Raw genomic sequence first — 13147 nt, forward strand, 5'->3', positions numbered from 1 at the left:
CTGCTGTCTCGCACATTCACACTTCCCAAACATGGACAGACAAAAGGCACGGAGAAGCCTAATGTACACATGAGCCGGGCTATATTTGCATGTAGAAGAATATAGACAGGCTATATTATACCAGTTTGCATTATTCTTTTCTATATGCCTCAATAAATTTATGATAAAAAGGTTAAAATACGTTTAACTTCCTTATAAGATCTCAATATGACAATGTCTGTGAATATGCAAACAGTAACAAACAGATCTGACATGTAGTTTTAAAACATTAAAACAAATGGAAAAACAACCAGATCATTTTGTCGTAGACACATCTAATTACAAAAGCATAATGCAACAACAAGTCTGTAAATTGTTTGTTTCTATGTGCTCTGGGCTCCTTGACCCAAATAACATTCCCAGGCTGTGGAGGAGAAACATGATTCTACTGACACGATCAGAATCTAATGCCTCAAGGCATCACATGCTCCCAGCAGCCGCTCCAAAATCTCTTATGGCCCAGAACTGAGCCAGAGACGGAGTCAAGGGCAGCGAAGAAGTTACGCTTTTAAAATTATCCCAGCACAGTCTTCAGTTTGTGGAAAGGCTACTGGTTCAGGATCAGTGCAAAGGGTCACTTCTTTCAAGATGTTTTCAAGATGACTGAGTGCTGTGGATTTCAGCACAATGAAGCAAAAGTAACATTTAATAAGTCGGATTAGGTGCTTTTATGTTTGGAAGACATGATGTTCTCAGAGTCAACACAATATGGCTTTCACAGCCTATTTTACTCTTTTGAGTAACCAAACCAAGTGAAACAGTAGCTGAAAAATAAGAGATATCATCTGGAAAGGAATGACAGACAGACAAATTGTGTGCAATTAGACCAGAAACGTACAAAAAAAAGAGAAATAAAAAAATTAGAATAGGCAGTTGATTTCAACAACTTGATTTCATACATACGTAGTCATACAAACAGAGAGTCATGCAATAAATAAATACAGTTTATTAATCAGCACCAAACTCTCATAAATATATAGCACGACTGGATTATTGTAACGGAAGAGGTCTGACACAACAGGTTAGTAGATAGAAACAGGTTTATTTGGTCACAGTGAATACGGGCATAGGATCCGGAGGATGTGATGGTGAGGGAAGAGTTTGTCGAATGGTGCAAAGGATATGGAGAGTGGAGCAATCCGAGTCTTTGGCTTTACAGGAGCTGGAATGTAGGCGGGAGGAGCACACACCTCAGCGATCCGTGAACAAGGAGACACTTGGAGACGAGGAGACACTAGGAGGAATGCAGGCGGTAAGTAATGCAGGAAGTATTCAAATGGCAGTAGTAGCAGTAGAGTCCTCTACATGTATACGAGACCGGACCGTGAGGGTGTCTGAGGTGTGTGCTTTTTAGGCTGGTGATGAGGTGCTTGATTGGTGACAGGTGCAGGTGCTCAGAACTCAGGTAAAGGTGGTTGCGGTGATTGGGAGGTGACTGAGTCTGGCCGATCTGTGACAATTATAAGCAGCAGGTCATTCTTAGATGGCTTGAGATGTGATCTTATTGAATGCTTGAGGTAAAAACAGTGTTATGTGTTTGTTGTTTGACCTCATAAGACACTGACCTATTTTGCATACCAGACTACAGTACAAGATCCCACATCAATAGAGAGATTCAACACAAGCTAGGAAACAGATGTGATAGAAATTGTCCTGGTTTTTGAACACAAGGAAGATTCTCTCAGGAGCGTAAACTGAAGTCACAATGGCAATAGATCAGCAGTGTCTTCAGAAAGAGTGGAGAGGTTCGTGGAGATCAAGAAAGGATGAAAATTCGAGCAGTGAGACTGGATGGGTGGATGTGAGTGAAGAAGAGGAGGGTGAAGAGAATCCAGGGGAGGAAGATGAGCGGACAGAAGAAGATAATCCATAGGAGCAGCAAGTAAATGCATTGGAAAATGAGAAGACTGTTGATGACGATGAAGGATGTAGTGTCAGTTTTCCTGCTGCGTCTGCGAACAGTAATGGTTTAATCACTGCATGCACAAATAATGAAAAGGCTGGTCATGAGGATGATGCTGATAAATATGATGGTGAAAATACTGATGAAGCACATAGTAAAAGTCCACCTGTTGCATCTGCAAACAGTGACAGGTTAGTCGCGTCACCTATATGCAATGATAAAACCAGTGATGAAGAGGATGCCAATGAACATGACAACAATGAATTTAGTATTAGTTTTACTGTTATGTCTACAAACGGTGATGGTTTAATTGCTGCATGCACGAATAGTGATAAAAAGGATGTGGATAAAAAGATGACAAAAATAACAGTGAAGAACATAGTAATACTTCACCTATATTTCCATAAACAGTGAAAATTTAGTTGCTTCACTTACAAATAATGAGGAAGTCAATGATGACAAGAATGGATATAATATACATGTTGACATTAACGGCAATGAAGTATACTTTAGGCGTTTACCTGTTTCTTCTGCAAATGGAGACAGTTTTGTTGCCATGTGTGCACAAAATGATAAAAACACTGATAACGATTATGATAAATACGACAGATAATGAAAATGACTGTTTTGCTACTGCTTCCATCAGTACTGATGACATTGGTGGTTCTGAAAAAGACTTAACATTTGGAGGTCTAACATTTAGAGATGAAGAGCAGCACATGACGGACTCCAGCTCTGCCTTCTCACTGTGCCTTAACTTCCTGCAACAAGAAATAGATGCTTACAGCTGCCTAGACGTAGCATCTTTCGCAGAGGCCTATGGGATGGCGGACTTCCTTGCACTGGCCGATGACTTTGTCTTGAGGCACTTTCAAGATGTGTCCATCACTCCAAAGTTCCAAGATCTTCCTGTAGAGAAACTGAAGAAGTACCTTCAAAGTGATTCTCTCTGTTCCCTCGGAGCTGCCCGTGTTCAAAGCAGTCATATATTGGATCAAAGCCTTTCCCAGAAAGCGGGCCAAACTTGCCAGGGAGCTGATGGGAACCATACAGTTTCCCCTCATGACCTTTAAGGAGTTCAAAGAAGTCAAGTCCATAACGTCTTTGCCGAGAATTGGCGCCAAAAGACTATACGATTCTCTCCTCGAGGAGTTCTGCTCCAGTTCTTCAGATGTTCAGTCCAATTTCAGGGCCTATATGCCTAAAGACACTCTAGTCCTTGTTGGGGGTGAGAGGATCACTAATAATTTTGACAAACGTAGACCGTGTAGGGAAATTTGTGTAGGTTTAGCAATTCCTTGCAGAACCACGTTGGATTGGTGAAGAAAGTAGAGTGGAGAATGCTGGAAACTTTACCTGAGAAACCAAGATTCAGTCATGGAGTTGGGGTTATGAGGGGCAAGCTTTGCGTAGTTGGCGGATGGCATTATTACGGCAAAGCTGATACCATAAATTGCACCTACAGGTAAGATGTAGCATGAGGACTCATCTATCTGACCTTGTCCAGGTTTGTGCTCTCACACTGTTGACCTCCTGTTCAATCTTTCAACTAGGTACGATCCCATCCAAAACTTTTGGCAAAGGTTGGCCGATATGCATGAGACAAGAGGCAGCTTCACTCTAGTGGTCCTGAATGGCAAAATATATGCAATTGGTGGAAAGAGGGACTCAGGTCAATATGGAGAGTGTGGAGGTTTACTGCCCCAACCCAAATTCTTGGAGGTTAGTACAATAAAATGAATAGCACAAGAAATACATTTGTAATTTCAGGAAGAATCTAAAAGGCATGCATGATTCTAGATCAACATCAGCTGTTCTTCCTGGAACAATGTTCTAAAACGTAATCACATGCCTGAATGTTGTGTAAGAGCCAAACCCTAAATCAAACTCTTACCCTAAACTTTAATTTGTTTATGGACCTTTGTCAGATTAGGCACCATATTTTTGTTCAAATGAAAGCCATGTTGTAAGGGATAGACGTAAAGTCCATTCAGTGGGTTGTATGCTTTGTCTAATTTTCACGGCACATTTTCAAGAGTTTTGTGTGACCAGGACTTGTTCTGATAAGATCAATTGTATTGTGTCAGCTCAACAACTAACAGCAAAGTAATAACATTATGACCTATTGGACAGACTGTATGTCTATCCTTCATAACATAGGCATCTACCCTAAGCAAGGTCCAGAGGAACGTTGCTCCAGGACAAACAATGTTGATGTCCTACTTGGCAAAGTCATTTAACTTCACAGAACATATATCAAATAAGTGTTGTCAAAAGTACCGGCTTCGGTACCAGTCGGTACTGACATTTAAAAAAAAATTGATGATACTAGCATTTCCCGTGAACATTTTGAACGTTGTTGAGTGGATTCTTAAACACCTCTGATTGGCCATTGTGCTTTTAACACCCTGTTGAAAAAAACAGTATGCTGGTTAGGCATGTTTTGAAGCATGGCTGCTAGCTTTAGCTGGATTAAGCTGGTCCTTAGCTGGTCATGAGCAACTCGCTCATAAACCAGCTCAAACCAGCAGCCATGCCTCAAAACATACCTAACCAGCATATGCAGTTTTTTCAACAGGGCAGATATGTCTGTAATTGACTACAATGATCATCGTTTCACACTCTTCACTGAGCACTTACACAGATACTCATGGGAGCATTTGAAAGCCACGTCTATCAGTGGATTCGTCAACGAATGCCTAATATATCTGCTCATGGACGGATCCTCTGAGCAACAGTGCTCAAAACGCTCGCATCAACAGTGCTCAAAACGCTCACGATCATCACATCGTATCTGCTGGTATCATCACATTTAAAAAAAAAAAAATTCTGTTCCAACTGGTACAGAAGTCGATACTTTTGACAACACTATTGCAAATGCATTATGCAAGTCAAACTGTTCCTAACACCTATTGAGAACCATTCAAAGTTTATAATGTTGTCCTTCGTTTAATGGCTGTCTTTTTAATTATTTCCTACTTCAGTTTTGTCCACCCATTAGGCCACGCTCTATGCTGTCAGGCGGCCAGTGTGTGGAACGGCACAATCTTCCTGTCGGGTGGCTTTAACAGTCAGTACCAATGCCTGTTGTCTATGACCCTTTACCACCCAGAACGAGGATCCATTTACCTGGCTGAAATGACACATGATAGAGCCCTGCACTGCATGGAGACCCTAGGGGACCGTTTATATGTAGCTGGAGGGGTTTCATGCTAAGCTGATGGCCATCTGGTAGATCAATTAGTCTGTGAGGTCTATGACCCTGTGGCCAACTCCTAGAGTGCCATTATGCCATTCCCAGTGCCTCATGTTGGGTCAGCATCAGCGGTCTTAGAGGGGAAGGTCTATGTAATCGAAGGCTACTGCCAGGAGGACTACAGTGATACCAAAACAGTGCACCGCTATGATCCTGCAACAGAACGCTGGGAGAACATGAGCGTGACACCAGGCCCGAACACATACATAGCTGCATACATAATAAGAGGGGAATATCTTGAATATAATGCATTGTTGCATTATCTCCACCTCATGGCAAGATTAAAAAGAAGAAAAAAAATGTTCAGCTTGGGGCAAAACATGCTGTAAGAAATGACAGGTGTTTCACAATATATAGATTATATACTATAAAATACACTGTAATATTAATGAGCAAGAGAATGTCCAGTCCATTGAAAGTCTGTAAAGATTACTGACATTATGACATTGTCCCAATGCCACATATAACCAATCTTATCATTATAACCATATAGCCATACATATCATATTATGTAACAACACATTGAAATGTCACAGTTATGAACATGCAACGATACATTACTGGAAACAAATGATCAATTAATTGGCATCAAATATATCTAATTTTCAATTTTGATGATCACTTTATTTGTTAAATGAATATTAAATTCTCTGAAGATTTATGCCAAATTTATATGTATATTTGTGTTGGAGATTGCTTCTAGAATGAAGTAAAACAAAGGGAAATTGTTTATTTCTACTGTGTTCGTTTATTTTTTATAGTGCTATTGTCAACATGGTTTTCCTTTTTACAAATTAACCCAGAATATTTATTTGACTAGTGTTTTGTGTGCGTGGATTTACATAACTGTTCTTTGACAACACATTTGTTAGGTTGCCATCATTAAGTTGCCATCTAGAAACTTACTCAAGTTAAAAAAAAGGAAGACATTTAGTTTGTAGCTTTATATAATAAAACAATAGAAGTCTATGATAAGCCCTGATTTGGATAGCCAAGTAATGTGCCTGAATGAAAATTAAAGTCCCATAGAAGTTTTAAGGAGGACTCTTGTATGAATATCTGAAATAGTGACCTTTTAATTACATTTATGCATGATTAACACAAAGAAACATAAGATATGTTTTCAGGACCAGGTCCTTTTTGACATTTTACGAAATGATTCACACATACAAATTATACAGAAGTAGAATCCAGTGGGTAAAGCAGGTAGCCTGTGAAAGTGGAATAGTTGTACCGTGGATCCACAAAGATCCAGGTTCTGATCCACAGCCTCGTGTGAACCTCCTCACCAACATCCAGCTCCATCACGGCTCCATTGGACATTTGGTCATTGCGCTCACCAGAATTATATTCATATGAAGACACAAATCGTACTGTGCCTTTAAAGATGTGCGTGGATTTACATAACTGTTCTTTGACAACACATTTGTTAGGTTGCCATCATTAAGTTGCCATCTAGAAACATACTCAAGTAAAAAAAAAGGGAAGACATTTAGTTTGTAGCTTTATATAATAAAACAATAGAAGTCTATGATAAGCCCTGATTTGGATAGCCAAGTAATGTGCCTGAATGAAAATTAAAGTCCCATAGAAGTTTTAAGGAGGACTCTTGTATGAATATCTGAAATAGTGACCTTTTAATTACATTTATGCATGATTAACACAAAGAAACATAAGATATGTTTTCAGGACCAGGTCCTTTTTGACATTTTACGAAATGATTCACACATACAAATTATACAGAAGTAGAATCCAGTGGGTAAAGCAGGTAGCCTGTGAAAGTGGAATAGTTGTACCGTGGATCCACAAAGATCCAGGTTCTGATCCACAGCCTCGTGTGAACCTCCTCACCAACATCCAGCTCCATCACGGCTCCATTGGACATTTGGTCATTGCGCTCACCAGAATTATATTCATATGAAGACACAAATCGTACTGTGCCTTTAAAGATGCTCAGACCCATCTCATGGGAGGAAAACGCGGAGCCTGAGTACCTGAAGTAATACACACCTTTAACAGGTGCTGTGAACACTCCTGCAAAAGATACATACGCAAAGATCTCAATACTACAAATTAAACCATGTAAAAAATTCAATGATCAAATTATAAATTTTTCAAATCACAAAAACTTAAAATGCAGAAACCTGTGGCAGGGTTATATGCATTGCCAATGTTGGTTAGGACTTTATCAAAGATGAGCTTGGTCTCCGTACTAAAAGGCCCTCGGTGTGTATCCTCTGTATTTGACATGGATGCAGTGAATGCCACTTTAGGGCTCTCTGTGAATGGAGACAAATGGTTAGTTTACTTTAAGCAGTAAATACGTCTAGAAAATGCAATAGAACATTCTAAAGTGGTTGCAAAACAGTGCTATGTAGATTCTGTGGTTACAAACTCAAGTTCAAAGTTCAAACATGCATATAAACATCAAACAAACCAGAGAATATACCTTTAATCTGTTTCTGCAGCTCCTGGATCAAGCTTTTCTGCTCTGCGAGTTCATTTTTAGCAGTGTGCAGAGCCAATGTCAGTCCAATAATTGAAGCTTTAAGCTCCTTCAACTCAGAGTAGATATTCACCACAGGAGTCATAATATCCTCATCATGTGCCATGCAGGAACTTAATATTGAGATTAGGAAAAGCTGAAATAAAGCCATGACTGTTTCTCTTGTGCTAAAGAGAGGAGCGAAGGTCTACAGTCGCCGTGCTTCTTATCTTTATAGAGATAGTCTTGGTTAATGATTAAGAATTTGGAGTTTTTAGATCGATCAGATTTACCATTTATATCTGAGGAAAAAACACACATACGCAAGTACCCATATTTGAATAATTGATAAGAAAAGTTTCTAGAATTGCACAAGTGAATGTCCATGATTCAGCTGTAGGCTACAAACTACTCAACTCATACAAGTCCTATGTTTAAATCAGACTCATTTTTCACGTGATATTGGTGTAAAAGATGTAAATGTGATACAGCAGTTATCCTGTGATAAAAGTTGGGATGTTTCAATTAAATATGTATTTACAAGTTCTTTCTTAAATGTCAAATGTCACCTCTTTGAATTCCCATAATTCACATAGAACGAGACATAGTTGAACAACTGGATATACATGACATGGTAAAAATTCAGAGATAACTACAGTAGCTTCCATTCAAGTCAGTTGCAGTTCATAGACTCTCTTTAATATTCTTTTTTTATATAAAGATTAAAACATACTTTGCTCTGAGCTCACAGTGTAAGCTACAAATGTGTCATTTTGAACCTGTAATGCACGAACAAATTCAAAACATTTCATACTAAAATACAAGTGGCATTGTACATTTGTATTTTTAAAACAAAATTATATTAAAGACACATAGTTTGGCACTTGTGGATACTTCTGAAAACAAATACATAGACAACACATACAGCAACACAGGATATCCATGCTATGGATCTATAATCAGACATAACCATGAACAGAAGTAAACAAAGTTAAAATACTGGTGCAGAGGGCTGTCAACTAAAAGCGGGCACCCTTATTTTGTAAGAAAATGCTGTACACCTATTAAAAACAGTAACAGCTTTCAATCCTGGGGACTTTGAGAGCAGCATTTTTACATTTTTAGTTCTGTTGGGTTACAAATCACCACAAAAGAGTGTTTGCTTGACAGACATAACTGTCGCGTGTTGTCAATACTTCGGTAACAGTGATGATAGATGCTAATACAATGCTACGATGGTGATTACAAATGTATGTTCACTAGCATCAAAGTATTCAAAATACAGATGGTAGTGTCACGTTACTTTGTGATACGTTTACTTTTTTCATGTAGTGTTTTCATACTGGAAAATCTCTTACCTTCAGTCGTGATTACAAGCGTCAGATGTTGATCAACAGTAAAGACGTTCTTCATTGCTGACGACATTTGGAGGCGCGGATCGAATCAACGGATTCAAAATTTTCACTTTATCTAGTTTTTGTTATCTGTGTTGGGCATCTTATAACCACTCCAAACGATCCGGTGTGTGAGCCGTTCGAATGATTCAGACTGAATCGTGAGCCAATTCAAACCTGACTAATTCATTAAAGGGGTCATATGATGTTGCTAAAAATAACATTATTTTGTGTATTTGGTGTAATGAAATGTGTTTATGCAGTTTAAGGTAAAAAAACACATTATTGTCCACATACTGTACATTATTGTTTCTCCTCTATGCCCCGCCTTTCTGAAACGTGTTGATTTTTACAAAGCTCATCGGTCTGAAAAGCGAGGTGTGCTGTGATTGGCCAGCTATCCAGTGTGTTGTGATTGGCCGAATACCTCAAGCGTGTGACGGAAATGTTACGCCCCTCACATACTGTGATGCCGTGTCCCGGTGCGACGAGACAAAAACATTAAAACTCATTATAAACGAGGCATTTTTTGCATCCAGTGGGGACATAATTACTGATTATAATGACTTATACTGTCTTTTTACGCGTTGTGTTGCATCGCGCCGCGTAAACATAAAACCATGTCTGCATTTGTGATCGCTCTTCGGCCTGCGGGAGCCGTTCGGTGGGATCCGCTTCCACCCAAGTGACGACCGCTCGGAAAACAGCCAGCTCTGAAGGAATGGACAGCGCGTCGCATCGGAGGAACTGCAGAAGCTTCTCGGCCGGAAGGTCCTGAAACTTAGGGGTGGCAGATATTTCTTGGAAGTTTCTGAGAACAAAATCCTCAGCCAGCTCCATCAAGTCAGCCATCCCGTAGGCCCCTGCGAAAGACGCCACGTCCAGGCAGTTGTGGACGTCCATTTCTTGCTCCAGAAACTGAAGGCAGAGCGAGATGGCTGGCTGAAACTGAAACTGGAGTGAGGTGCAGGCGAGTTCGAACACGCAGCTCCATCCGAGCACCAGAGCGCCACTGTAGGCGCAGTGCAGGAGGGCCTCGAGCTCAGCGGCTCCGGTTAACAGTAGAGACACGGACTCCTGCTGGCTTTCCTTCATGCCGCTGGTAAACATGCCTCTGAAGTAGTCGCTGCTGGCTGCCAGCTCACCGCAGCCATGACAAACGAATGAACGTGGAGGTTCAGCCCATCATCGGTGCTCAGGATCAGGTCTGTGAGGATGTTCTCCATCTTCATCTCCTCCAGAGTCTGGAAGATCTCACTTGGGTAACTTTGTCTATGGTACCTTTGCAGTTCTTCAGAGAGTTCTTCTTCCACATTATCACCCTCATTCTCCTTCGCTGCCTCCTTTTTCATTCCTATCCTGCTGTCGTTGTAGGATACGATCCATTTTAGCTTCCTGTTCTCCTCCTCAAACTGCTCTCCTCCTTCTTCTATCATCCTTTTCCTGCACTCTTTCTCTCTTCTCCAGCGTTCCTCCCATTCCATGGGCAGATATTTTCTTGGAAATTCCATGAAGAAGTGTCTGTCAGGTGTTATGGTGTTCTTGTCTGGATTTTACTCTTGTTTTAGCAATACTTCTCCTTATTGTCGTTCTCTGTTTACAGCACTCACTCTTGTCGGCACTCCTGTACTCCTGTGTTTCCCTGAAGTCAACAACATGCTAATTATAGGTTGTGGGTCAGTAGATCTCATTTCGATAGACATTTCACATTTTACAGAAATACAAAGCAGTTCTTAGGCTTCTTATAACTATGAAAGAGACATTTAAGCACTGAGAGAGATTTATTTCTTTCACTGACCTAACTGAAAGTATTGAATAGATAACTGGCTAGTTGACAAATCATATAACATCCATTCTTCTTAAACATTACGTTTGTATGTTATTTGTATTTCTGAATAAGTTAATGTAAATTTTTGAACATTTAAAAAAAAAAAAAATCTTTAAAGTAACTTTTCCGTGTAATCAAGTTCATAAAACTGCATGGATAATTATGCAAGAATGCTAACAAATATTTGCAGTGATAAGTAATGATGTTATTAATTACATGTGATGATAACGTAAAAATAAAAAGAGATTTAGCTATATTTAGAAGAACCGTATTGCTCAGAATCCAACTTAAGGCACTGAAACATGTTTTCATCAGGGTTTGCCCTTTCAGAAAACAACATAATACCAGTAACCCACAAAGGTTTTCAGGAAGCTGATTATTATTTAGTACAGTCACAGTGTTTCTGTTTGGGGTTACATTTAGGAAGAACATGCTATTGAAAAATACAACAAAATCAAACGCAAATAGAAATTTGACCGAAGTGAACTGCTGCTGTACAGCAATGAACATGTGAAAAATCATTGTATTTATTTAAGTAACATTAAAATTAATGATGAAAAATCATCATGCATCAACCCGATCGTTATAATCTGTATGCACCATTAAGACAGAAAAGAAGATAAGCATTAACTGCGTTTGCACAGACATCTGTATGCTTGTTAATAGTGTCCAACATTAACAAGCTAAACACCAGCATTTTATTTAGAAAGGTTTAAGTCGCTGACTCATTTCAGAAAATGTTGTGTACATCGTTTCTTGGTTGTACTTTTCTTTGTAGTTGTTAACAGAGAAGACGCTTTGAAACCAAAGTCACTTACACAAGTGTTCTGAGTACACAAAGTTGACAAGCCCACCCAAATGGGCTGTGGAAAAAAAAAACGTATGAACTTTTTATGGCACACAGTTCCTTGAAACTTGTATAAACTGTGGAAAAAAAGGTTTACTGTGTTCTTTCGGCCCATTCTGATTGTTGACTCAAGTGCTCTTTGAAATCTAAATTCTAGGAATGGAACTGATTGACTGATGTCCACTCTATAAATTACATATCCTTTGGCCATCCATATTTTGCCCTCATGAAAAGCATGATGGTTCCAGTAAACATTACCTGCATGCCAACATTCTGATTGGTTAGATGAAGATGTGGGTGTGTTTACTAAATACCGCTGTATAGATAGTTGGAACAATCGTGATGGAGCAGGTTCACGTTCCCAATGAAAACCTACATCAACAAAGCATTTCATGTTACTACTATCAACAAATGAATGGGGACACTAAACGAAAGTAGCAGATATTAGACAACGTGCAAATGCTGGTACTGCCGGTTCAAATCACTGCTTTTCACTTGAAAACAACATGGTTTGAGAACATTATGGAAGTGTTCTCAGCACATTTTCATGACGTCCATTATCTCACTATTAAGTTTGGTTACACTTGACTTGAAGGGGTGTGCATAAGACTGACATGACACCTTCATAATCATAACATGACACGTGTCATGAATATGAAGGTTTTTATGCATGTTTATGACAACTGTCATTAAGTGTCATTCGCTCAGTTATGTCATTTATAATGCAAAGATGACATTGTTTGAGATGTCTTTGTTATGGGCTATGGTTAGGGGTAAGGGTAAGGGTAGGGGTAGGGTTAGGTCAAATAATGTCATATTTGCATTAAAAATGACACAACTGAGCGAATGACACTTAATGACAGTTGTCATAAACATGCATAAAACCTCCTTCATATTCATGTCATGTGTCATGTCATGATTATGAAGGTGTCATGTCAGTCTTATGCACACCCCTTCAAGTAAAGTGTTACATTAAGTTTTATGTGTGGTCATAATGAGCAATTTTTTCATTGATGTACAGTTTAAATTCAATTGTATATTATATATAAATATTTTATATATAGTGCAATGCAAGCATGTTTTATAGAGGAAAGTGTGAGAAAACTCCCTTGACTCCCTCAAAATTTGAGTCATTTCGATGCCATTTGAGACAGAGTTGGTGAGATATGGAAGGATTGCTCAAGTCTCTCATTTTAATGTAATTTTTGTCTTGGAAAAAACAGTTAATACATTAAAAGTGTATTTTCCTTTGCACACACTTCTCAGATGCAACTGGATAAACTTTAAGCTTGCTTCAAAGTATGGAAAAATCACAGGTTCATGACAAGTTTCCAGGCTTATCCAGCTAGCCAAGTCAGTCAAGTTTTTTTAGACTAGTAATAATAATCTGTAATC

At 39.1% G+C, this 13147-nt stretch overlaps 1 protein-coding gene and 1 pseudogene across 4 annotated transcripts; one reads left to right on the forward strand and one right to left on the reverse strand.

Annotated features, from left to right (window-relative positions):
• The first annotated feature begins 1493 nt into the window (after nt 1–1493).
• On the forward strand, nt 1494–5786 carry LOC107566605 (kelch-like protein 33; annotated as a pseudogene).
• Nucleotides 5787–5992: 206 nt separating this feature from the next.
• On the reverse strand, nt 5993–7899 carry cbln11 (cerebellin 11). Of its 4 annotated transcripts, none has more exons than XM_016252095.1 (4): nt 7648–7899; nt 7343–7477; nt 7140–7232; nt 5993–6577 (listed from the first exon to the last, which is right to left on the reverse strand). In XM_016252095.1, exons 1-4 carry the CDS (start codon nt 7853–7855, stop codon nt 6372–6374), a joined length of 642 nt encoding a protein of 213 aa, XP_016107581.1. In that variant the 5' UTR covers nt 7856–7899; the 3' UTR covers nt 5993–6371. The 4 variants fall into 4 exon arrangements, with proteins under 4 accessions (XP_016107581.1, XP_016107579.1, XP_016107582.1 ...); XM_016252093.1 differs by having other exon boundaries at nt 7636–7899; XM_016252096.1 differs by lacking the exon at nt 5993–6577 and having other exon boundaries at nt 6587–7232.
• Nucleotides 7900–13147: the final 5248 nt, after the last annotated feature.

This window comes from Sinocyclocheilus grahami, unplaced genomic scaffold, assembly GCF_001515645.1.
Source record: "Sinocyclocheilus grahami isolate Dianchi unplaced genomic scaffold, SAMN03320097.WGS_v1.1 scaffold1087.1, whole genome shotgun sequence".
Taxonomy (NCBI): Eukaryota; Metazoa; Chordata; class Actinopteri; order Cypriniformes; family Cyprinidae; genus Sinocyclocheilus; species Sinocyclocheilus grahami.

Coding starts and splice junctions, on each gene's coding strand:
- cbln11 (XM_016252093.1), bottom strand. CDS start 7,855: ATGGCTTTATTTCAGCTTTTCCTAATCTCAATATTAAGTTCCTGCATG. Junction 7,478..7,635: donor GATTAAAGGTATATTCTCTG/GTTTGTTTGATG, acceptor CTCCATTCACAG/AGAGCCCTAAAGTGGCATTC. Junction 7,233..7,342: donor TGCATATAACCCTGCCACAG/GTTTCTGCATTT, acceptor TATCTTTTGCAG/GAGTGTTCACAGCACCTGTT.